Raw genomic sequence first — 25,891 nt, 5'->3', positions numbered from 1 at the left:
TCCCCTATTCTGCTATAAAATAATGAAGTCTGGTCCTGTCCGGCACAGACCACCATTATGACTGGACTGCTCTGTCTTGTAAGAAACAACAACCAAACTGAGCTCCAGAATCTGAAATCCGTAGTAGTTATTTGAAATCTGTAGTATTTATTTATAGTATTTATTTGGTTAAAGCAGTTCTTAAACAATAAGTTGTCTGAGATAACACAACGGAAATCAGCTTCTGGTTTTGGATTCGTTTTTAACAAATAAGGTCAGAGCTTCCATCTTACACATGTTGCAAACATGTAGGATATAAAAACGCAGCCACCCCCCTCCCAGTGGAAGTGCAGCCACCCCCCTCCCAGTGGAAGTGCAGCCACCCCCCTCCCAGTGGAAGTGCAGCCACCCCCCTCCCAGTGGAAGTGCAGCCACCCCCCTCCCAGTGGAAGTGCAGCCACCCCCCTCCCAGTGAAAGTGCAGCCACCCCCCTCCCAGTGAAAGTGCAGCCACCCCCCTCCCAGTGAAAGTGCAGCCACCCCCCTCCCAGTGGAAGTGCAGCCACCCCCCTCCCAGTGGAAGTCTCTGTATTCCTGCTGGTATCCCGGGGTTTACATTACCTTAAGAAAGTCTGTTGACTTTCACATCATCCAAGTTCTTGTGACGATCCAAACCTTCACCTTGAAAAAGACATTCAATCTAATCAAATATCAGCGTTGATAATGACAGGGACTCCACCGCAGTGTCACAATATCCTGGTTTTACTGCATCTCTGGATGTCTGACATTCTGTTCCAGTTGAATTTGATCCAATAGGGTATTTATGTGGTGTAATCGAATCAAACTTTAATGGTCATTTACACAACATACAGGATACGATATAATGAAATGCTTTAGGGTAACCGAATCCCCAACAACGCAACAATCAAATAATATACATTTGCAAAAGATCAGATAAGAGAGTGCAAGTCAAAGTCAACAACAATGCTTACAGAGTAAAACCTTTCAAAGTGAGTTATTACTGGCTATTACTGGTTATTACTGCCACCTAATGATCCCACAAAATATCCATCCTCATCCATATTTAATCTTTTCTGGGACACAAAAACATACAACTCAAAATGTTGCTTTCTGTTTCTACCAGTCAGCCAGTAAGTGCTAGTAGTAAGTGTAATTTGCTTATTACAGTAGTCTACTGTTGACTGAGGTCCTTTGTGAGCAGGCTTGTCTGTCTGGCTCTGGCAAGTCTGTTTGTGTCCCTGTGAGACTGAGAGGAATCAGCCATTACAATAGGTCTTCACTCCTGGCCTCAATCAATCAATCAATCATATGTATTTGTATCGCACTTTTTACACAGACAAATGTTGCAAAGTGGTTCACAACAAAAACAACACTAAACAATATCAACAATAAATACAATGCAAACAATATGATCTAACACCAAAACGTAGACCTGCAAAAAGTAAATCAGGAAAACACGATAAAGAATATATAGGGTCACAGTGGTTGGACTTGAACTGATTACCAACGCCAAAGACACCGTCTTCACACTGGGAAGTGATGGCGGCGCGGAGGCGGATCAGCGGTGTAAAGACGGCTCAAGAACAACACGGAACCCGGCCGGCGCTAGGACGACTCCCCCCGCACCGGGCAGGGGGCGGGCACCGACCACCGAATGACAACCACAGCCTCCTTTCTTCTACCGAATCACCAGGCGGTCGTCTGTTGACTTTCCTCTGCCTTGGACAAACCGGCCGGGGCGGTTGTTGCTGTGTAGCACTACCACACACCACGGCATGTTTCTGATGGACACCTTGCTTTTAAGCCGGTGTAGTCTACCCCAGTAACATGCTTTAGTATGCCTGTTGGAGGAATTGAAAGGTTTTAAAAACAGAACAGGACCTGCATACTCATGGAAAATGAAGATGGACATTCTGACTCGGTTCGAGGCGAGGACCCGAGCGGTGACATCGCCCCGAGTAAACCCGCCGGGGAGCCGGAAAAACGCGTTTTCAAAGTGTACAGGAGGAGATGGGTCCTGCTGGTCGTGCTGTGTCTGATCAACTGTTCCAACGCGGTGGTGAGTGACTCATTACTGGAGGCTTACTTCACTGGAACCGTGATTACAGTAGGATACGAATCAATCATGAAACTAATGATTCACACACATGAATGTAAATATATACAAAAGTAGCATACAAAAGAATGTAAGTCACAGGTTTGCAAGTCTGTTTTTATATCCAGTGTCTTTTATATCAGGTTATGGTAATTGTTCGTGTCCCACAGTAGCATAGTAAGACAAAGTACCTCAGGATAATGACAAAAGCATGTGTGGATGATTGATATTAATATAGTTAGAGATGAAACCACCTGTAAGTGAAGTGTTGGGACTCTTGTCGCAGCTGTGACCGCCGTCATGTGACCTCCTCAGCCGGGGGTGGAGAGTTGGACCCTCCGGTCTCTGATCTCCTCGATTTGATTGAGTTAGGAACAGCCTCGCCTCTGTCCCTCCCCGGCCTGAGAGACTGAACCTAGTTTCTACAGCAAGTTGTCTCTGACATTAAGACGGCTGCAGCTCATCCATATTCTGTTTCATCGCCTCCCTAAACAAGTCAAGTCTGGTTTATTTGACGTCACATTGAATAGAAGTGTGAAACAGAGCAGCTCAATCATCAACAATAGAATAGAATCAGGATAATAGATACAATATAAACACTCACAATAGTCAAATAAAATATACAGGATTGTTCTAGCAGCAGGAGAGGGGGTAAAGTTCAGAGTGCAACAGGGTCTGTTGTGACAGGGTAGTAGGTCTCCCTGGGGCTGTTGTTGTGACAGGGTAGTAGGTCTCCCTGGGGCTGTTGTTGTGACAGGGTAGTAGGTCTCCCTGGGGCTGTTGTTGTGACAGGGTAGTAGGTCTCCCTGAAGGTGTTGTTGTGACAGGGTAGTAGGTCTCCCTGGGGCTGTTGTTGTGACAGGGTAGTAGGTCTCCCTGAAGGTGTTGTTGTGACAGGGTAGTAGGTCTCCCTGGGGCTGTTGTTGTGACAGGGTAGTAGGTCTCCCTGGGGCTGTTGTTGTGACAGGGTAGTAGGTCTCCCTGGGGCTGTTGTTGTGACAGGGTAGTAGGTCTCCCTGAAGGTGTTGTTGTGACAGGGTAGTAGGTCTCCCTGGGGCTGTTGTTGTGACAGGGTAGTAGGTCTCCCTGGGGCTGTTGTTGTGACAGGGTAGTAGGTCTCCCTGGGGCTGTTGTTGTGACAGGGTAGTAGGTCTCCCTGGGGATGTTGTTGTGACAGGGTAGTAGGTCTCCCTGGGGCTGTTGTTGTGACAGGGTAGTAGGTCTCCCTGGGGATGTTGTTGTGACAGGGTAGTAGGTCTCCCCTGGGGCTGTTGTTGTGACAGGGTAGTAGGTCTCCCTGGGGCTGTTGGTTCTTACAGGGGAGGTGGGAGAGAAGTGTGCCGGGGGCTGGGGGGGGGGGGGGGTTCTAGGGGGGTACAGGGGTCTACTGGCCTACGACAGGGGTCCCTCTTTCCATCTCTCCATTTCTCTATCTCTCTATTTCTACATCTCTATCTCTCCATTTCTCCATCTCTCCATCTCTATCTCTCCATCTCCATCTCTCCATCTCTCAATTTATCTATCTCTCCATCTCCTAGGCTGATGTCTACAGTCAGCTAGTCTCTTGAATGGTCTGAATGCATGGTTTCCATACACCATAAATATGCTGTCATTGAACTTGTTTACCAGAATAATCGTGCCTTTCCCCCATTGTGTTCCTTATCGGAATAAGAGAACAACACATTCCTAAGGATCTGATTCTACTCCACCTAACCGACACCAATGGGTGAAAGCCATCCGCGTGCAGATCAAATGCAGAATGTCCTCGCCATGTATGCAGACGCCGGCCCGGGGACAGAGCTGGCCTTGTGAGCCGGAGTCAGCTGACCCTCCTCTCTCTCTTTACGCCACGCCGCATAAATTAGATTTCCTCTGGACAATAGAACGGAATGTACAGGGTCCCCTTTTGTTGCCGGGGAACAATGGCTTCCATCCCTGGCCTCTGTTGTTGTCAGGGCCTGAGGTCATTCTTCCACAAGTTTGAGTTTAATTGGACAGAGACAGTGAAGAGGAGGAGGAGGAGGAGGAGGAGGAGGAGAGAGTGTGTCAGAAGGACAATGGGTCTGGTTGGAACCCATCCACAGGTGTGTGCGTGTGCGTGTGCGTGTGCGTGTGCGTGTGCGTGTGTCCTCATGGTGGTGGTTAACCAGAGATTCTCAGTGTGAACGTCTTGCAGTAGCCTGTCATTGGCTGAGCTCTGCAGTAAGCTTGGTCATGTGACTAATAGGGTAGGGCTTAGTAGTGAGTCAGGACTGGGCTTGTGTGTGTGTGTGTGTGTGTGTGTGTGTGTGTGTGTGTGTGTGTGTGTGTGTGTGTGTGTGTGTGTGTGTGTGTGTGTGTGTGTGTGTGTGTGTGTGTGTGTGTGTGTGTGTGTGTGTGTGTGTGTGTGTAAGAGTGTGTGTGTGTGTGTGTGTGTGTGTGTGTAAGAGTGTGTGTGTGTGTGTGTGCGCGTGCGCGTGCGTGTGTGTATGTACGTGTGTGCGTGTGTGCGTGTGTGTGTGTGTGTGTGTGTGTGTGTGTGTGTGTGTGTGTGTGTGTGTGTGTGTGTGGCTGTGTACACCCTACTACTCACGTGAGCCCCAAAAGGCTGTGGCTTCATTCCCTCAGTCAAGATGTCTCTCATGTCACATGACCACAGACCATGTGACCAGTCATCAACTTTTTTAAATGTCATCCACTCAGTTCTCTGCACTTTGAGGTTGTTCAGCTGAAAAGCCCTTTACAAATAAAATGTATTATTATTATGACTATTATTCTGATATCGTACTGTTGTGTCACGACCGGGTCTTTGTACCTTTGGACAGAAGACTGGAGGAAAGGAGGAGGATGTAGAACACGTGAGAGAAGGCTTTTGTATAGACTTTTTAATCAAGTTTCGAGGTTTAAACAGAGTCCTACATATACAAACTATCATTCCACTCTTTAACACAACACACTTCACCGAATAAAACAAGACGTAATTCTACATCAAAACCAACGCATTCATCCAAACAAAGACAATATCTGTATCAAAACAAAGACTTGATCTAATAACACATAGATAGGGTGACTATACCTGATAATAATCCACAGTTTGTGTCTGTGATTGTGTGTCCAGCCAGGCTGGATATCACCACATAACAGAGATAGTTTGACGACACTCAAACACAACAACCCCTCTAAGCTGTGGCTCCAGTCAGGAGAAAGCACGGCCTCTCCTGCCTCAGGCTGAACACTGTGTGCCTGTGCTTGTGTCCCCAGATATGGCTGACCTTTGCCCCTGTCGCGGACCAGTCTGCCCAGTACCTGCGGGCCAGTCTGGACCAGATCAACTGGCTGTCTCTGGTCTACATGGTGGTGGCCATCCCCCTCAGCTTCGGGACCACCTGGATGCTGGACACACTGGGGCTACGGATCACGGTAGGGCAGGTCACACACACACACACACACACACACACACACACACACACATATACACACACACACACACACTCACACACACTCAACCCCTAAACACACTCACACACACACACACACATTTGCTATACAGTGTGACTCATCAAGATCTGTTTTCTTGTGAATGGCAGTTGTGTGTAAGCCCCACCTAGTCTGTCTCCTTCACACACACACACACACACACACACACACACACACACACACACACACACACACACACACACACACACACACACTGACCACAGAGACCTGATGTGTCGGAGAGGGAAGTTCAGTGAACTGTGACGATTCTAGAGATCTAGAGTGTGAGCTTTCTTTAGATAGGAAGTGTGCTGTGATAGAGGAAGCAGCCTACACACACACACACACACACACACACACACACACATACACACACACACACAGCCTTCACACCAGGGCTAAATCTGCACCAGGGGAGGCTGACGGAGGTAGAAATCAATGCATGGAACTGAATGGGGAATAGTAACAAACACACATGTTTGATACCATACATTACAATGAGCCTGTCCTCCGATTTCTACCTCCGCCAGCCTCCACTGAGGAGAGAAGGTAGAGTAGAGGTCAGGAGAGGGAAGGACCTCGAAAACTGATACATGAAGATATTCATTCATAACAGTTATGTTTCGTACATGTTTCTCTGTTTTAGTCCCTGAAAACAAAACATGTGAAAATCAAACTGTGTGTGTCCCTCTCCCCCCACCGTCCGGCCCTCCCAGCTGATCCTGGGGTCGTGGTTGAACATGCTGGGAGCGGTGCTGCGGTTTGTAGGGGTGCTGGCCATCGTCCCCAAGGCAGCCCAGTTCCCTGTGGTGATGGGGGGCCAGACCCTGGGGGCCCTGGCTCAGCCGCTGGTCATCTTCACCCCCACCAAGCTGGCCGCCGTCTGGTTCCCCGAGCACCAGCGAGCCACAGCCAACATGATCGCCTCCATGTGTGAGTACGGAAGGGCCCAGTTCCAAACCTAAGATGACTACCTAGCTGCCTACCTACTGTAGGGCCCGGTTCCAAACCTAATAGCCTCCATGTGTGAGTCACAGTTAGCTGAGTTCCAAACCAGGAAGTCTCACCCTTTCATGTGTGAGTTATAGTGTAGTTGAACCGGACTGAAATCCTTCACAGCAGGAAGAGAAAGTCACATGTGTGTCAAATAGAACACTGACAGGATGTTCCAATGAGGCTTGTTTACAATCCGCTTCTTCTAATGTTTGTTCCTCTCCTCCTCTCTTCCTCTCCTCCTCTCTCCCTCTCTTCCTCTCCTCCTCTCCTCCTCTCTCCCTCTCTCCCTCTCCTCCTCTCTCCCTCTCCTCAGCCAATCCCCTGGGGCTGTTGTTCGCTAACGTCTTATCTCCCATGATCGTGGGGAACACCAACAACCTTCCTCTGCTGGTGGGTACAGACGTCCAGACAACCACATAACTAGACAACCACATAACCAGACAACCAGATAACCAGACAACCAGACAACCACATAACCAGATAACCAGATAGCCAGACAACCACATAACCAGACGTCCAGATAACCAGACAACCAGACAACCACATAACAAGACGTCCAGATAACCAGACAACCACATAACCAGACGTCCAGACAACCAGACAGACAACCAGACAGACAACCAGACAACCAGACAGACAACCAGACAGACAACCAGATAACCCGACAGACAACCAGACACGTTGTACTCCTCATGAAGATAGACTTTGACTTGAAGCTTTAATAAACCAGCACAGAGATAGAACAGTGTACCACATCTACCAGGGGAGGCTGGTGGAGGCAGAAATCGGAGGACGGGCTCATTGTAATGCATGCAATGGAATGAGGAATGGTATGCGGGGCAACAAGGTCCAGCTGTGTCTGCACACGTGGCGTGGCTCCTCCTTCAAACACTTGTTGTCTTAAAACTGTCTGCTGGGGAGGAGGAGGACGTACTTCTCTTTGATGAGAGCCTGGACAGAAAAACACAGTCTAAGCAGTGTGACCTTCACGTCCGAAGTGAAAAGCAAATTAAGGGGCATATCAGCGACAAGCGGGTTGGGCTGTTTTAACAGTTGAGAAAGGGCAAAACTACTCAATGAGTCAGTGATTTAACACAACACTCTACTCAATGAGTCAGTGATTTAACACAACACTCTACTCAATGAGTCAGTGATTTAACACAACACTCTACTCAAATAGGCCAACAACCCCAGAACACAATGGTTGGGGAAATGTTTGATTTATGTTGATCCAATTCATTTTCACCTAATCTGTTATTGTTACAAAACATTTTATTCATGGCCATGTGTTGTTGTTTATTTATCTATTAGTTTGGTCATGGTCATGAAAAAAACAAAATCACGTTTTTGCTCTGTGACATATTGTGTGTTGTTAAGCTGGCGTTAATGAAATAAACAAGGAGTCACTTAGCTCTTCAACTCCTAAACAAGGAGTCACTTAGCTCTTCAACTCCTAAACAAGGAGTCACTTAGCTCTTCAACTCCTAAACAAGTCTCTGTCTCCATCGCTCAACTTAGAGGACGTATTGTTTTGCTGTGTTAGAGAAGACAAGAGACCACGTAGTCTGTGTTAGAGAAGACAGGAGACCACGTAGTCTGTGTTAGAGAAGACAGGAGACCACGTAGTCTGTGTTAGAGAAGACAGGAGTAGTCTGCCATCACTGGGACATAGTTGAGACGTGTTCACACATTCAAGCCTCTCTCTCTTTTTAATTGTTGTCTGTGAGCTTCTGTAAAGCCTGCTAGTTCTCATCATAAAAGTTCCCAGTGTTGTAACAGTCATTAACCTTGATCCATGTCTCAATCTATGCCGTGTTGGGTCCTTGAATTTGAGGGAATTGGGCCTGGAAAGACCTTGAAAAGTCTTTGAATTTGATGTTTAAGAAGGTGTGGGAACCCTGTATTCTAGACAACGTGTTTAAAACCATTCCTCATTCCATTCCATGCATTACAATGAGCCCATCCTCCGATTTCTACCTCCACCAGCCTCGATTGATATCTCCAGTATGTGTGACCATGTAAAATGAACTTAATCAACTTAACTTAGTGTTAACCGTGCGTGTGTGTGTGTGTGACTCTGTTAACCATGTCTGTGACCTCGGCTCCTCCTCCAGCTCGTCATCTACGCTGGGTCAGCGGCGCTCATCTGTTTCCTAGCAACGGTGGGGATCCGAGACCGCGCCCCGCCAACGCCACCCTCAGCCAGCGCAGAGAACTCCAACTCAGAGCCCTTCACACAGGGCATCAGACTGGTACACACACACACACACACACACACACACACACACACACACACAGACAGACACACACACACCCTTCACACAGGGCATCAGACTGGTACACACACACACACACACACCCTTCACACACACACACACACACACACACACACACACACACACACCCTTCACACACACACACACACACACACACACACACACACACACACACACACACACACACTCTAACCCTGTGTCTCTTATTGCTGTAGTTACTGAGGAACCGGGCGTATCTGGTCCTGCTGGTGTGTTTTGGTTCTGGCATCGCCGTCTTCACCTGCTTCTCCACCCTGCTGGAGCAGATCCTGTGTGTCAGAGGGTACACCAACGTAAGTCCACTGGTACTACTGGTACTACTGGTCTACCTACTGGTACTACTGGTCTACCTACTGGTACACTAATGTAAGTCTACCTACTGGTAGACCAACGTAAGCGTCTTATAAGTCCTGAATACCTCCTGTCTCTTGATACTGACACTCCTATGTTCTTATATGTTCCCCCCCCCCCCCCCCAGGACTTTGCGGGGCTGTGTGGGGCTCTGTTCATTGTGTTTGGTGTGGTGGGCGCCGCCTTCCTGGGTCTCTACGTCGACAGGACCAAGAAGTTCACAGAGGCGACCAAGATCAACATGAGTCTCACAGCACTGGCCTGCATCGCCTTCGCTGTGGTGGGTCGTGTGTGTGTGTGTGTGTGTGTGTGTGTGTGTGTGTGTGTGTGTGTGTGTGTGTGTGTGTGTGTGTGTGTGTGTGTGTGTGTGTGTGTGTGTGTGTGTGTGTGTGTGTGTGTGTGTGTGTGTGTGTGTGTGTGTGTGTGTGTGTGTGTGTAGGTGTCTCAGATGCAGGAGCAGGGAGCAGCAGTAACCGTGTGTGTGTGTGTGTGTCTGTGTGTGTGTGTGTGTGTGTGTGTGTGTCTGTGTGTGTGTGTCTGTGTGTCTGTGTGTGTGTAGGTGTCTCAGATGCGGGAGCAGAGAGCCGTGGTGGCTGTCGTGTGTTCAGTCTTCGGCTTCTTCGGGTTCTCCATCTACCCCGTTGCCATGGAGCTGTCTGTGGAATGTTCCTACCCTGTCGGAGAGGCCACCTCCGCAGGCCTCATCTTCATCTCAGGGTAGATCTAGAATACTGTATATCTATACTACTGTCTATCTAGAATACTCTATATCTATAATGCTGTCTATCTAGAATACTCTATATCTATAATACTGTCTAGAATACTGTCTATCTAGAATACTCTATAATACTGTCTATAATACTGTATATCTATAATACTGTCTATCTAGAATAAGTGTGTGTGTGTGTGTGTTCTCCAGTCAGGTCCTGTCTGTGGTCTACATTGTGCTCCTCCAGGCTCTGACCCAGAAGATGGCTGACTCTCCCTTCTCTACGTGTGCCGCTGGGGGGGACTCCGCTCTGAGCTGGAGGGGTACGTCATCGGGGGGGGGGGGGTACATCATCGGGGGGGGGGGCTAACTCAGGGAAGGCCGGCGGAGGTAGAAATTGGAGGACGGGCTCATTGTGCACGTGTTTGATATCACTCCTCGCTGGTGGTTAAGTTAGGGTTAGGGTTCACTATAGACATGTGTTAGAGGGGGGGGGGCTGGTGGTTAAGTTAGGGTTAGGGTTCACTATAGACATGTGTTAGAGGGGGGGGGGCTGGTGGTTAAGTTAGGGTTAGGGTTCACTATAGACATGTGTTAGAGGGGGGGGGGGGGCTGGTGGTTAAGTTAGGGTTAGGGTTCACTATAGACATGTGTTAGGGGGGGGGGCTGGTGGTTAAGTTAGGGTTAGGGTTCACTATAGACATGTGTTAGGGGGGGGGCTGGTGGTTAAGTTAGGGTTAGGGTTCACTATAGACATGTGTTAGGGGGGGGGGGGCTGGTGGTTAAGTTAGGGTTAGGGTTCACTATAGACATGTGTTAGGGGGGGGGGCTGGTGGTTAAGTTAGGGTTAGGGTTCACTATAGACATGTGTTAGGGGGGGGGGGGGGGCTGGTGGTTAAGTTAGGGTTAGGGTTCACTATAGACATGTGTTAGAGGGGGGGGGGGGGCTGGTGGTTAAGTTAGGGTTAGGGTTCACTATAGACATGTGTTAGGGGGGGGGGCTGGTGGTTAAGTTAGGGTTAGGGTTCACTATAGACATGTGTTAGAGGGGGGGGGGGGGGCTGGTGGTTAAGTTAGGGTTAGGGTTCACTATAGACATGTGTTAGAGGGGGGGGCTGGTGGTTAAGTTAGGGTTAGGGTTCACTATAGACATGTGTTAGGGGGGGGGGGGGGGCTGGTGGTTAAGTTAGGGTTAGGGTTCACTATAGACATGTGTTAGAGGGGGGGGGGGGGGCTGGTGGTTAAGTTAGGGTTAGGGTTCACTATAGACATGTGTTAGAGGGGGGGGGGGGGGGCTGGTGGTTAAGTTAGGGTTAGGGTTCACTATAGACATGTGTTAGGGGGGGGGGCTGGTGGTTAAGTTAGGGTTAGGGTTCACTATAGACATGTGTTAGGGGGGGGGGGGCTGGTGGTTAAGTTGCTGCTTTCACTTCTCCATTGCTGCATAATGTTATCATGATCACCATCAGACTGATTTACACTGGGGACTTCCCCTGGCCTCAATGGAATACACACACTGTGATGGGTTGCTGACAGGCTGTGTGTGTGTGTGTGTGTGTGTGTGTGTGTGTGTGTGTGTGTGTGTGTGTGTCTCCCCCTACAGTGCCGGTGTTGGTGATGGCAGGCCTGTGCAGTGTGTTCACCTGCGTCTTCGTCATCTTCTTCCACACACCGTACCGCCGGCTGACCGCCGAGGCCCTCGCTGCCCGGGGGAGGGGCCTAGCCAGCACGCCAAAACACACGCCAGAACACACACCACACACGCCAGAACACACAACACACACGCCAAGCACTGAGGATAATCATGGTTCCATCAGTACAGTGTCATAGACTGACTGATGGACAGAATGAGAGAGAGAGACATGGAGAAAACATAAAAGAGAAACAGAGAAGGACCTCATATGAGCCTGAAACTCATATTCTGTATGATAGATAGACCAAGGGGAAAGAAGAAGAGGAAGAGAGATGTGATCATCTCCAAAAGAGATGACAGAGGGAAGGAAAGGAAGAGTGTGTTAAAGACCTGAAGAGCCTTGTGTGTGTGTGTGTCACATGGGACCGAGCTCATTGGCTCACCTGTACTCTACTGTTGTGTTGTTGTATACAGGTGGTTTAGTCCTTCATCAGTGCCTTTAATTCTAATGATTGATTGATTCATGAATGCCTGTCCTGTAATAACAGGTGTGTGGGCCAGCGGAGGTAGAAATTGGAGGACGGCTCCTTCAAGCGTTTGATAACGTTCCTCATTCCGTTCCATGCATTAAAATGAGCCTGTCCTCCGATTTCTACCTCCGCCAGCCTCCACTGATTGACTGACTAACCATGTAGTAGGAGAGTGAATGAACCCTGATCAGAGGTCAGGGGTCAGGGACCACAGCTGTCCGGTACCAGTGAATATAGCCTTCTAGTGGACCTGATTGAGGTCCTACTGATTGTTAGATTGAGATCCTATTGACAGTTTGACACACTTGCTAGATCAGACTCTGCTGCACGCACACACAGAGACCCCTCCACCTGCCTTAACACCAAACACACACCTCTCCCTGCGGAGCTAAACCAGGTACTGGACCATGTGATGTTCAACTTCAGACAGGTGACAGGTGTTCTGTTCTCACCAGCCTTAGCGAGGGTCACTACATTTGCTACAAAGGTACAGGCACCACAATGTCTTAAAGAGAAAACATTCCAGGTATTTTAATGTTTCACATTTCCAGCGGTACCTTGCAAAAGCCACATTTTAGTGGTTTGATACTCCTCATGTAAATAGATTTTTCTAAAAGATGTTCTATTAAATCAACCACTGTACTCTGAAGTCAACGTCTGTCATTTGGTTTCATGTGATTTACTTAATCATTGAATTGTCGATATTTGAGTTCATTATTCATGAAAGGATGTCTGCAGCTGAGCCAAGACACCCACAGCTGCCATCAACGAGCTCAGAGAACCTTAAATGAAACCAGAAAGAAACAGAGTCGTGGGTTTAAAAACAAAAGAAAACGGAAGACGTTTCAATGTATTTCATCAGAGTGTTACATACACAGAGGCACCCCTCTCACCATGCAGCAAGACTACAGAGTTTAATCATTCTCCAATTAGACAGTAAATACATATAAAAAAAGTAGAACACTCTGGCTACAGTCTGGGTCGGTGCTGAGCAGATGACAGCCCCCTCCTCCTCCTCCTCTCTCTGCTCAGTTCTACACCTCCTGGTTGATAAAAGACCCACGTTTATACCACAAGGAGGAACAACATGTGGTCAAAACAAAAATGGCAGAAAAATAAAATAAAATAAAGAATAAACCACCAAAGACGGAGGGTAACATCAGCGTCACAGAACACATCCTCCTCAAATATCATTGTACAGTTAACCCCTCTTCCCCCCCCCCCACACAGTAGCAATAAAAAATGACTTGAGGAAATCTTGATGCAAGAGCTGGTTGGTGTGTGTGTGTTGTGTGTGTGAGTGTGTGTTAGTTATGGCCTGTGGTAAATAATGATGATGGTGTGTGTGTGGTGAATAATGTAGGATTGTGTGTGTGTGTGTGTGTCTCAGAGCTGCAGGGCACAGAACTGCTGGTAGACGGTGAGGATGTGGTGGTCCAGCTCAGCCGTGAACAGAAGATTCTCCAACGTCCCCATGTACTGCTGGATGGTCACATGATGCTGCAGGGGAGAGAGACAGCCAATCAGAGAGAGTAGGGAGGAGAGGGATAACCAATCATAGGAGGTACGGGGAAGGGAAAGAACCAATCACAAAGTGAGGGAGAAGGAGGTGGAGAAAAGGGGAAGGAGGAGGGGGGAGGAAGAGGAGAGAAACAGAGATAGGAGGAAGAGGAAGGGGAGAATGAGGAAGAGGAGGGGGAGAATGAGGAAGAGGAGTTGTTACCATGAGGAAGACCTGCTGCAGCCTCTGGATGCAGTTCTTGTACCAGGAGGTGCTGAAGTCTATGGCGCCTGTCTCACATCGGACCAGATGCTCCGTCAACATCATGATGAACCGCTGAGGGGGGGGGGGGGGGAACGAGGGAGGAGAGGGAGGAGGGAACGAGGGAGGAGAGAGAAGATGCAGTTAGAGGTTGGATCAATCATACTGCCTATTAGCCTACAACTGTCAAGGTCTTTCATATAAACCAGGAGGAGGAGATGAGACACAGGAGGACACCTCAGGATACTGGTCACGCTACACTGTGTGGTCTGGAACTGGGCAGTACTGGACCATGGACCCCCAGAACATCTAACAGTCTGTCTCCTGAGGAACATCTAACACGTCTGCTCTACCTGGAAGATGACCAGGAACAGGTTCTTCTGCTCGCTCTGGGCCGACTCCACCTTCTCCTGCAGACGTTCGATCTGCTCCTCCAGCTGACCATCCTCATCCTCACTGTTCTTCTCCATGTCCTCTTCATCACCGCTGTCCTTCTGCTGCAGGGAGGGACAGACACACACACACACATTCAACATTGGCAGTGAAAAGCAGTCCATAATTGTCCTAACCTCTGCACTGGGTTCGAACCTAGGTAGCCTACAGGACAGTGTTAGCCTCTGAGCTAAAGGCTCCTACCTTCTTGTGCTGCTGTTTTTCCAGCTTGTCCTTGGCCTCCTCCAGCTCCTTCTGGATCTTCTGAACGTGTTTGTTCATTTTCCTGATGGTGGAGTGGAGGATCTCCCACACGTAGAACCTGGAGACACCAGGGGAAACATGGGTTAGGGTTAGAGAGAGAGAGAGAGAGACAGAGAGAGAGTGTGTGTGTGTGTGTGTTGAGGCCTACCTGGTGAACTCGTGGGCCATGTCCTGGGAGAACAGCCAGTTGGCCACAGCAGCACAGTCCACGATCTGGGTCCTGATGAGCTTATCCACCAGCACCGCAATCATCTAACACACACACACACACACACACACACACACACACACACACACACACACACACACACACACACACACACACACACACACACACACACACACACACACACACACACACACACACACACACACACACACACACACACACACAGTTGAGGGTGTCAGTGATAAAGCCCAGTGTTCTCCCCAGGATCTTTGAACAAGGTGGCACTTGATTGCATCAAAAGCTACTGGTGTTTATTCATGTCAAAATCGAGCTGAAACACAGAGGAACATGATCATGCTTCTGTTTCAGAAACAACGTAGATGCGATCAGACCGTTGCTCCATCGTTACTGAAGATCAGCTGCTCTGAAAGGTTGACAGTAGCGCCGCCATGTGGACACGGTGGTGAAGTGCACCTCTGACATTATTTGGGGAGAACCCTGAGAGAGCCCTCTATTCAGAGGGGGGCAGGGGAGGGGGGCAGGGGGAGGGGGCGGTCTTACCTGTGGATGGTTCCTCCAGACCTCGTAGACGACTCTCAGGATGTGGAGCTTCCCTTCGTCAGTGTCCGTCAGAACCTTCAGGATCTCATGGAACCTGGGAGAACACAACAACACTCAGAGGGTCTAGATGTTCTACAAGAAGAACCTGATGGTCACACTGCCTCTCCACCAGGGGAGGCTGGTGGAGGTAGACATAGGAGGACAGGCTCATTGTAATGCATGGAATGGAATGAAGAATGGTGTTAACCACAGGCTCCTGGCCAGGCTATGAGGCTCCTGGCCAGGCTATGAGGCTCTATGGGGCTCCTGGCCAGGCTATGAGGCTCTATGGGGCTCCTGGCCAGGCTATGAGGCTCTATGGGGCTCCTGGCCAGGCTATGAGGCTCGATGGGGCTCCTGGCCAGGCTATGAGGCTCGATGGGGCTCCTGGCCAGGCTATGAGGCTCGATGGGGCTCCTGGCCAGGCTATGAGGGGACACTCACTTGGCCAAGGCACTGAAGGAGTGGCTGAAGGACTTGGCAGCAAGGTGAAGCAGAGTCTGGAGGAACACCTCAATCTTCAGAGGGTTGAAACTCTCCCCCTCATCTGAAGAGCGAGAGAGAGGAGAAAAAGAGAGTGAGATGTTAGATTCATTAACACACGACTTCACTCCTATCTAAGATTCCCTTCAAACTAAATGGACTGAGTTCAGCAACACAGACGCATGCAACTGTTCATCAGGACAAACACCAATATCCCCACACTGTGGCGGGACAATAAAGTTTGATTGAACGGCGGTGGCTGACCGTCGTCGTCTTCCTGGTTGGGGTTGGGCACGTCCTTCAGCACTGCCAGGATCTCCTCGTTGGACGCACGGTTCTTGATGGCGTTGCTCACGTTGATGGCTGCCGCGTATCCCGGCAACGCAACTGGACCGGACAAGGGAGAGGAGCGTTGTGTCCGTCGTGTTAGGCCGATACTTTTATTGATTGATTGATTAACATGTTATTATGTTTTACACTATACATAAACGACCATGAGGGGGCGCTGTCTGGGACTCACTGTTGCTTTCGTCTGAGTATTTGTAGAAGAAGATGGGGTTGGCTGGGATGAGGCCTGAGAAGGTGGGGGGGACGATGTCCACTATCCTCTGGTGGTAGGACAGTCTGGGGGGGGGGGGGGGGGGAGGAGGGGAGAAGAGAGGAGAGAGAGAGAGAGAGAGGAGGATAGAAGAGAGAGGTAGAGGAGGAACAGTAGGAAGAGTAAAAAAATCAAAAAGAATTTTAGAAATGGGTGAAAACTTTCCTACAAATAATCCACGGGACACAGAATGTAGGACATGTTGTAGGCTGTGTGGTCAGGCTGTGTGGTCAGGCTGTGTGGTCAGGCTGTGTGGTCAGGCTGGAGACCAGTCCAGGTCAGAGGAGTTCTCACCTCATGCATTTCTCCAGCACCTCTCTGACAAACTTGGGCTTGGGCTTCTCTGCGTCCAGAGCCAGACAGTCAGCCCTGCGGAGGAGAACAGGCCATCAGCTGAGCTTACCGAGTCACCACATCACCCAGTCTATCCAAACTCATATTCACATCCAACAGAAGAACAATATCATTATGCTGAAAAGACGGCTGAGAGTTACCAGTCGTCCCAGCTCCATCTGAACTGGAAGTTGCTCAAATGGTGGGAGAACCAGTTGAGGAGCCTGGAGGACAGAGACGAGAGAGGCTTCAGAGGGTCAGCATGTTCAGAAACCTACAACTTTATTGACACCTTTCACAGTGACCATCGACAACATCAAGGTACCGGTGTGTTATTGCTATAGATCCTCTGAGTGTGTTAGGGTGTAGAGGTGTGTGTGTGTGTGTGTGTTACCCTGACTACTACCTACCTGTCTATGCAGGTGGTGTTCATGGTGTCCAGTCTCATGTACATCATCTCTGTAGCTTGGGCCAGCTGAGGGCAGCTGTTAAGGACAACTCTCAGACCACATCAAACAAGTAGTCACTATTAAAAACTAACAACTATTAACAACTAAAAACGAACAACTAACTACACCTAACTAGTAACTATTACCTGCTAACGACTTCCCAGTCGGCCCTGTCAGGTGAGTGTCACTGAGAGACCCTGTCAGGTGAGTGTTACTGAGAGACCCTGTCAGGTGAGTGTTACTGAGAGACCCTGTCAGGTGAGTGTTACTGAGAGACCCTGTCAGGTGAGTGTTACTGAGAGACCCTGTCAGGTGAGTGTTATTGAGCATTGGGGTTGAAGGATACGACTTGCGGCAGAGATCCAGGCTGTAGTTTACAGAGCTCAATCAGCAGGGTGGTGTAGGACACGTCAATCTGGGGGGGGCACGGTAGCTGGAACAGCTCTCCAAAGATCACCTGACGGAGGGGGGGGGGGGGGAGAAGAAGTTATTAGAACCTGAACCAACTCTTAACCTAGTCCATTTTTCTAACCCTACCAGGGGAGGCAGACATCAGAGGACAGGCTCATTGTAAACACGCGTGTTCCTCGTCCCGTTCCATGCATTACAATGAGTCCGTCCTCCGATTTCTACCTCCACCAGCCTCCCCGGATCCCAACTGACAGTTTCTCACAGCGTACCTCCACAATGTGGTAGTTGAGGGGTATCTTGTTCTTGCCTGGGTAGCTGAGCAGCTGGGCAGCGCTGCCACACAGAGGACAAGAGGAGAGGTCACCGTCATTAACAAGTCACAAGCTTGACATGATTCCTGCCACACACACACACAAAGTACCAGTGAAAAAGTTTGTACACACCTTGCCAAGAGTGTGCAAAGCTGTCATCAAAGCAAAAGGTGGCTACTTTGAAGAATCTAAAATATAAAACATATTCTGGTTTGTTTAACACTTTTTTGTTGACTACATAATTCCATATGTGTTCCTTCATAGTTTTGATGTCTTCAATATTAATCTACAATGTAAAGAAAAGAAAAAACACTATTGAATGAGAAGGTGTGTCCAAACTTTTGACTGGTACTGTACACACACACACACACACACACACACACACACACCAGGTCTTCCTCTCCTTCCAGTGGGACTTGATGATGCAGTGAAGGTTCTCCTCAATGACAAACCTCTCCACAGAGTGACTACCTGGCATGACTGGACCCTGGGGGGCAGACAGAACATCAATGTTGTTGCTACTATAATGGACCACTGTGTGTGTGTGTGTGTGTGTGTGTGTGTGTGTGTGTATGCGAGCGTGTGTGTTTGAGTGTGTGTGTGTACCTCGGGGGCGTCGGTGTAGTCGAACATGCGGAAGACGACACGGGGCATGGGGTAGTGGGCGTCGTTGGTGTGGGCGGGGGGCGTGAAGGGGGGCAGGTTGTGCTGCAGCGCCTCACAGAGCACGCTGTCGAAGGCGATGTACGGGCGCAGGATGTGGCGCTCCTGCCAACGGTCCTTCTTCATCTTCTGGATCTGGTTCCACAGGCAGTCCAGGTACTGGGGGGGGGGGGGGGGGGGGGGATAGGAGTAAAATAAATGTATGGGTGAAAAACTACTAGAAATAATACCTGGGAAACAGCAACCTCAGCACCTGTCTTAACCTGACGCTTAATTTTCATTGCATGGGAAATTCCAGAGAACATCCATAACCTATATCCATAATCTATATCCATAACCTATATATCCATAATCTATATCCATAATCTATATCCATAAAGTGAAATTCAAGAACATTCCTTGCAATCATCATGAACACACAGGCCCCTCCCTCTCACCTCTTCCTGTGGGTGTGGCTTATCTGCTGTCCACACCTGCAGCATGGAGACATGGGTCTTCAGTCGCCTCCTGAAATATAACAACCATCATCATCATCCTCATCGTAGTCAGCCTCATCAACAACATCCTCATCAGCCCCATCTTCATCATCAACCCTATCATCATCATCCTCTTCAATATGAGAGTGGAGATCTCTTACTTGAGGTATCCGTCTATCTGGCTGAGGAGTCTGTCCATCTCCACATCCTTCTTCTCGTACAGCTCCTTCCCCACCCAGGGCAGACTGGACAGAACCACGTACACAAACCAGTCACACCGGACCTGCAGAGACACACGCCGGTTTCACACCATTTCTCATTCCATGCATCACAATGAGCCCGTCCTCCCATTTCTACCTTCGCCGGCCTCCCCCCGTGTCCTGATATGTACCTGGGGGACGTCCTCCTCCTGAGTGACGCTGACAAAGTTCTCAAACATGGCCACCATGGAGGGGGCGGCGATCACATGACAGTTCACCAGGTCGCACAGGAAGCGCACCTGCAGGGAGCAGACAGGAAAGGGAAACCACCAAGCATCACTGAACTGATATCAGGGTTCTCCCCCAAACAACTGATATCAGGGTTCTTCCCCAAACAACTGATACCAGGGTTCTCCCCCAAACAACTGATACCAGGGTTCTCCCCCAAACAATGCCAAAGTGGCACTGTGCCACACTGTGGACTTGGCAGCACCACCATGTAAACAACTCAAGGCCAATTAAACTATATATTTAGTCATGACGTGTTGTTATGCGATTGATATGACAAATACTGTGGACAGGGTGCACCTGCACAAGAGGCCTTGGTCTCAGTGTGTTTTCACCTGTATGAATAAAGGTTTAATCCACCAGATCACCTACCAGGTACACGGCCTCGGTGTACAGGTTGGCCTTCAACGTCTCCTTCAGCTGACGGATCATCGCCTCCACAAACTCCCCGCCAAAGTTGTAGTTGCGTGCGTTGAGCAGGCCCACCAGGGTGGTGTAGACCGTCAGCTTCTCGGGCAGCAGGCGGGCCCTGTCCAAACAAGACGGAACGTCATTCACACGTTACCTTCCCAGGCTTTACCCGTGACTGTGCCAAAGCTGTTCAAAAGCATCACGGCGGGATCAGACTTACACAGCGCACAAGATGCGCAGGATTTTGTTTTTGTAATTGGGGAGGTCGGCCTCCAGGACCCCGGCGAGCCCCTCCAAGTTGCTCTCCAAAGACGATGTGCTCTGAGGACATACGAGGAAGACAGTTAGAGGACCCAGGCCTGGCCTGCACGCTCACTCCAGAAGCACATTAAGACAAACAGTGAGAGAGAGAGAGGGAGATACTGGGGAGTGGGGACCAGGAGCTTGGTGTCATGCAAAGAACATGCCCACACTTACTGCAAAGCCCCATTACCTTTTCTCCCACTCGACAGATCAGAGACTCCAGACGGTCCTCGATCTCGATGGGCTCGGACGTTCTCCTCCTCTTGTGGGACTGGCCTCCTGGGCCAGCAGACAGACAGGGAGTTATCATCACAACTATCAAACAACAGTCCACAGACTCTTAATCTGTCCAACCCTGATGGGGGTTGGACTGATACTGCTTTTGACAGCAGCACATATTCCCCATCAAAATGTGGCTGTTTTTGACTGATGTAATTGAGGTAAACGGTGTTAGAAATGGCTTTGTTAAAAACTTCAGGCCAAAGCAGAGATACTGGGATCATGTTATCCATCGTGTCCATCGTGCCTCAGCGGGACGCGGCGCAGACAACACCTGCTGTACGTGGGTCCCGCCCCCACTTTAACGTTAAATACCTCCCTCCCTCCCTCACACGGTGGGCACACTGCCCTCCACACTGCCTCCACACTGCCCCCACCCTGCCCCCCACACTGCCTCCACACTGCCCTCCACACTGCCTCCACACTGCCCCCACCCTGCCCTCCACACTGCCCCCCACACTGCCTCCACACTGCCCCCACCCTGCCCTCCACCCTGCCCTCCACACTGCCTCCACACTGCCTCCACCCTGCCCTCCACACTGCCTCCACCCTGCCCTCCACACTGCCCTCCACCCTGCCCTCCACACAGCCTCCACCCTGCCCTCCACACTGCCTCCACCCTGCCTCCACCCTGCCCTCCACCCTGCCTCCACACTGCCTCCACACTGCCTGCTGGCTAAGTTAGTTATTACGACTACGAGACTTAGAATTAATGGCTACTAACAACATCAATTTCAGCCCATTTTCCAGATCTCACTACTGGCAGTCGGTCGCCTAACCGGCAAACGTCCAAAAGACAAACCGACGGTTGGCGCGGAGGCGAAACATCGCCGAATGTCTACTTGCTGAATAAACGTTTTGTTCCAAACTTTATTCTGAATGTTACATTGACGCACAGGCCGACATAAATCATCACACATGAATTAGCTAGCCATCTGGTGTAGCATGCTAGTCGGCAGGTTAGCATGCTGCACATTCGGCCCATTGAGAATCAATCAGAAGCGTTGCAACGTCTCAGCACGGCTAGGCTAGTTAGCGTCAGAATGAGCCTAGCGTTGCAACAAACTCACCATCATCGCCTCCTTCACTGTGTCGTCTTCTCGACATTTTCTTTACACGACTGCAGTTGTGAATGTGTGCGGTTCTCCTGAGGCGGGTTCAGCGCGGGTTCGGGTCAGACGCGGAGGAGTCGTCGGGATCTTCGATGGTCGCAGCACAAAATAATAGCGGTCAGATTCAAGTGAGACACATCCGGGTCAGAGGTCGGCAGCCAGGAAACAGGGGTTGTGCGCTTTCCTTTGTCTTCCGACGGCGCCGTCCGAGTCTGTCAGCAGGACGTGAGCTACTTTTCTACTATTATTGTGAGCCTGGACATTCAATATACATTCAATATATCACTGAAATAGTTGGTTATGTATTTGTTCGTTTTTAACGGAAATATATTGATTGCTGGGTGAAATAAGTCAATAAGTGGGATAGTTACTAGTGTTGCTATACCAGTTCCATGGTTCTGTCTTCTCGCCAGGAGGACACACGTCTAGAAGGTTCCCAGCCAACAGTTGACATGGCAACTGATCCTAGTCCTTGTGATGAGTTGACCACCATCGATGTGGACCCCCTGACCCCACCCGGTCTCAAACCACAGAAACCTCCGCTCTCTGCAACTCTCCGAAAGTACTACTCCTTCTGTAAGAGGAAAGTGAGTGAGTATGTTTCATTGAAGTGCCACTATTTAGGCCTAGTTAAATACCTTTCTGGGCTTTGCCACGGTGATAACTTATTATATTTCTCCTTCAGACGTTTGCTACATTTGTGGCATCCAAGGGATGTCCTGGTGAAGAGGGGTCTCCCCCAGCGTGGCGCTGCTGTGGCCAGACCTTCCAGGAGGCTTCCTCCATCCATAAACACGCGGCCAGGAGCCACGACGCTGAGATCCACCAGCTGACTGAGTCCACGTTTCAGCTGCTTCTGACCCAGATGGAGGAAGAAGCCTCTTCACTAGAACAAGCACCCACAGAGATGGAGCCAGTGGACGTCTCCTGCTGGATCCCTGAGACCAGCCACATCACCGAGGACCAGCTTCACACGTACGATCACATCAGTTTCCCCACTAATAACTACTACGACACAGAGAGACACACAGATACTTTACTGTCCTCAGTGAGGAAAGCAGGTTCTCAGACCTGGTTGTACAAATAACAGCAAGAAGACGATACGTCACAACACACAGCAGAGTAGCAACATCACAGCACCACCACAACAAAACAGCGACTACTACGACTATGGGCTTTATTCAGCAGGTTATTCACAGTTTAGTCTGTCTAAGCCACTCCACAATACAATACAACTTTATTACTCCATCTGGAGTCACACACACACATCTTATATAGTTGTGCTTGTGTGTCTCAGGGGTCCAGGCGAGGTTCTCCTGTACTACCTCTACTGTCAGCTGACAGACCCACAGGTCATCTGTGATTGGCAGAAGGCCCTGTGTGAAACGCTGCACCTGACTGGCAAGGTAACATGATGTAATCACCTCTACCTGGTTGGCATGGTAACATGATGTAATCACCTCTACCTGGTTGGCATGGTAACATGATGTAATCACCTCTACCTGGTTGGCATGGTAACATGATGTAATCACCTCTACCTGGTTGGCAAGGTAACATGATATAATCACCTCTGTGCGTGTGCGTGCGTGTGCGTGTGTGTGTGTGTGTGTGTGTGCTGAACATGGCCCCTGTTGACTGTCCTGCAGGTGAGGGTGGGGTCAGAGGGCATCAACGGGACGGTGGGGGGCACCAGAGTGGCGACCCAGCTGTACATCCAGGCCACGCGCTCCCACCCGGCCTTCAGCACCATGCAACACCACGACTTCAAGGTCAATACACACGTCTTCAGTTTAAACTCCCAGGTTAAAGAGTTGTGTATGATTTTGATAATCCTCCTCTTCGCTCCTGTCAGAGGGCATGGTGAACCAAGCTCATCTGTGGGTCCACTGGAAATGGCTTATCATTTGATGTGTGATGTTTGTGATAGGTACTAATGTCTCAGAGCTGTGTGTGTGTGTGTGTGTGTGTGTGTGTGTGTGTGTGTGTGTGTGTGTGTGTGTGATGTTTGTGTGTGTGTGTGTGTGTGTGTGTGTGTGTTAGACCAGCGATGGAGGGGCAGGTTGTTTCTCTGAGCTGAGGGTTGGAGTCTACAAGGAGATCGTTCCCATGGGAGTCGACCCTGACGACCTTTCCTACAGACTAGCAGGTATTGCCTCACAGAGCGAGCCTGTTGACCTTTAACCCCTTCCTGGTCGTGGCTGACTCAGGTAAAGTCAATTCAGTCAGTCAAACCTGGGTTTCTTCCCAGGAACCCATTTGGAGCCCGAAGAATTTCACAGAGAAGTGGAAAACCTCCTGGCCCAGGGTGACTCAGGCAGTGACACAATACTGTTGGACTGCCGGAACTTCTACGAGAGTAAAATTGTACGTATTTAATGTGACTGCGTCTGTTTCTATCCTACTACAGCCCAGTATGTGCTTCATAACATCAGCCTCTGTGACACTACAGTTGTCAGTCTACATTAATATATCTATACATATCTATAATATTTTTTTTATATATATAATTTTAATGATAGAATTTATTCATAATTTAACAGTGTATTAAGGTGCTATACCCCTCATGGCCCCTCCCCAGGGCCAGTTCAGCCGGTGTCTGGCTCCGAACATCCGTAAGTTCAGCTACTTCCCGGACTACGTGGACCAGAACCTGGACCTATTCAGAGACAAGAAGGTCCTGATGTACTGTACCGGCGGGATCCGCTGTGAGAGAGGATCAGCCTACCTGCTCTCGAAAGTATGTTACCTGTCTCACCTACCTGTCTAACCTACCTGTCTAACCTACCTGCTCTCGAAAGTATGTTACCTGTCTAACCTACCTCTCACCTACCTGTCTGGTCTACCTGTCTACCTGTGTGTGTGTGTGTGTGTGTGTGTGTGTGTGTGTGTGTGTGTGTGTGTGTGTGTGTGTGTGTCCTATCTCCAGGAGGTGTGTAAGGAGGTGTATCAGCTGAAGGGAGGCATCCATAGGTACCTGGAGCGTTTCCCTGAGGGCTTCTACAGAGGGAAGCTGTTTGTTTTTGACCAGCGCTACGCCATCTCCTCCAACAGTGACATCATCTCAGGTGTGTGGTGACTACCGTCCCCCCGTCCCCCCCCGAGGGACCACCTGTTTATATCAGGACCTCTCTGGTCTCTGGAGTGACTGCGAGCAGTGACACTGAACACACAGGGTTCTCTCCAGGGTTCTCTCCAGGGTTCTCTCCAGGGTTCTCTCCAGGGAGTGTTTCTGCGTCCCGCTGTGAACCTGGAGGCGCCACAATGTCAACATTTCACAGCAAATGAAACGATATGTTTAGTCATGATAGAGTAAGTTTCGTTGATCGGCATCGTTGATCATTAAAGGTGAAAACGTTACGATGTTCCTCAGTGTTTCGCGTTTTGACGTGAATTAACGCGAGTCGGGTTTTGATCATGCAATCCAGCGCCACGCTGTTCAGACATCCTGGGGAGAACCCCGAGACTGAAGAGTCACAGATGGACCTGATACAGCTGGAATTAACCCTCTGTCTCCCCCATGTGCAGAATGCAGGTACTGCAGCTCAGCGTGGGACCAGTACCAGCTGTGCTCGACCCGGTTCTGCTGCCAGCTGGTCCTGTCCTGCCTCGCCTGCCGCCAGGGGGGCCTCACCGCCTGCTGCCCCGCCTGCCAGAGGAAGGGCCGGGGGCCAGGAGGAGGGGAGGGGGCCCCCACCCCCACCGCTGAGCCCCCTGAGGAGGGCCAGGAAGAGGGGACGTCTGTCCCCACCACCACACAGAGGGAGGAGTGTGAGTGCACAGACAGAAGGCCTAGAATCCCCCAGGATGCATTGTGATATGAACCAAGGCCAGGTTTTAGCTGTTAGTCCAGGTGTGCTGTGGTAGGTGGTATCAAAGGCCTGGGTCTGGTTGTTGGAGGCCTCAGGAGACAGACTTGTCACTGCCTTTGTGTAACAGTCAATTGAATGAACCTTACCTTTGGTTTATGTTTACCATGGAACAGTGGCATCAGCATGTTTTGATTTACACCTTTTGATTCAACTCTCTTGCCTGTGATGTTATGATGATGAACATATGTTGTCTGTTTCTGATTAAAGAAATATTGTCTTACATATGTCTGTTCTTTTCTATCAACTTAACTCATAAAAGTCTTGAATTACTCACCATGATGAGTTTAAAAGGAGAACATTCCGAAAATGACAACTGGTATTCAAGATATAATTGATGTATTTCCTGGCTTGACCTAGAAATAATCCACAAAAATACTCCAGAGATTCCGTTCCC

The 25,891-nt window shown here is 49.6% G+C and overlaps 3 protein-coding genes across 6 annotated transcripts; 2 read left to right on the top strand and 1 right to left on the bottom strand.

Annotated features, from left to right (window-relative positions):
• Positions 1-1,727: 1,727 nt before the first annotated feature.
• On the top strand, positions 1,728-13,224 carry slc49a3 (solute carrier family 49 member 3). Of its 2 annotated transcripts, none has more exons than XR_014554635.1 (10): positions 1,728-2,058; positions 5,335-5,493; positions 6,267-6,483; positions 6,860-6,936; positions 8,661-8,798; positions 9,038-9,154; positions 9,340-9,492; positions 9,772-9,929; positions 10,136-10,244; positions 11,525-11,662. XR_014554635.1 is itself a non-coding variant. In XM_083685836.1 (10 exons), exons 1-10 carry the CDS (start codon positions 1,891-1,893, stop codon positions 11,749-11,751), a joined length of 1,527 nt encoding a protein of 508 aa, XP_083541962.1. In that variant the 5' UTR covers positions 1,728-1,890; the 3' UTR covers positions 11,752-13,224. The 2 variants fall into 2 exon arrangements, 1 of the variants encoding a protein (XP_083541962.1); XM_083685836.1 differs by having other exon boundaries at positions 10,132-10,244; positions 11,525-13,224.
• Positions 13,225-13,295: 71 nt separating this feature from the next.
• On the bottom strand, positions 13,296-21,742 carry ncbp1 (nuclear cap binding protein subunit 1). Of its 2 annotated transcripts, none has more exons than XM_083685834.1 (23): positions 21,587-21,742; positions 20,428-20,516; positions 20,155-20,255; positions 19,896-20,052; positions 19,427-19,534; positions 19,197-19,318; positions 18,997-19,066; positions 18,503-18,718; positions 18,286-18,383; positions 17,855-17,918; positions 17,521-17,631; positions 17,136-17,200; positions 16,887-16,949; positions 16,687-16,761; positions 16,315-16,418; positions 16,059-16,181; positions 15,756-15,858; positions 15,273-15,366; positions 14,691-14,794; positions 14,483-14,600; positions 14,200-14,343; positions 13,808-13,921; positions 13,296-13,584 (listed from the first exon to the last, which is right to left on the bottom strand). In XM_083685834.1, exons 1-23 carry the CDS (start codon positions 21,621-21,623, stop codon positions 13,471-13,473), a joined length of 2,394 nt encoding a protein of 797 aa, XP_083541960.1. In that variant the 5' UTR covers positions 21,624-21,742; the 3' UTR covers positions 13,296-13,470. The 2 variants fall into 2 exon arrangements, with proteins under 2 accessions (XP_083541960.1, XP_083541961.1); XM_083685835.1 differs by having other exon boundaries at positions 20,428-20,513.
• Positions 21,743-21,904: 162 nt separating this feature from the next.
• On the top strand, positions 21,905-25,711 carry tstd2 (thiosulfate sulfurtransferase like domain containing 2). Of its 2 annotated transcripts, XM_083685598.1 has the most exons (10): positions 21,905-21,930; positions 22,042-22,215; positions 22,314-22,603; positions 22,926-23,034; positions 23,275-23,397; positions 23,669-23,774; positions 23,877-23,992; positions 24,207-24,365; positions 24,555-24,693; positions 25,154-25,711. In XM_083685598.1, the coding sequence occupies exons 2-10, from the start codon at positions 22,081-22,083 to the stop codon at positions 25,441-25,443; spliced, it is 1,467 nt and encodes a 488-aa protein (XP_083541724.1). In that variant the 5' UTR covers positions 21,905-21,930; positions 22,042-22,080; the 3' UTR covers positions 25,444-25,711. The 2 variants fall into 2 exon arrangements, with proteins under 2 accessions (XP_083541724.1, XP_083541723.1); XM_083685597.1 differs by having other exon boundaries at positions 21,907-22,215.
• Positions 25,712-25,891: the final 180 nt, after the last annotated feature.

Source organism: Argentina silus, assembly GCF_951799395.1.
Source record: "Argentina silus genome assembly, chromosome: 15".
NCBI classification, from domain to species: Eukaryota; Metazoa; Chordata; class Actinopteri; order Argentiniformes; family Argentinidae; genus Argentina; species Argentina silus.
The sequence above is the reverse complement of the archived record's forward strand: the minus strand, read 5'-3'. Positions and strand labels throughout refer to the sequence as shown.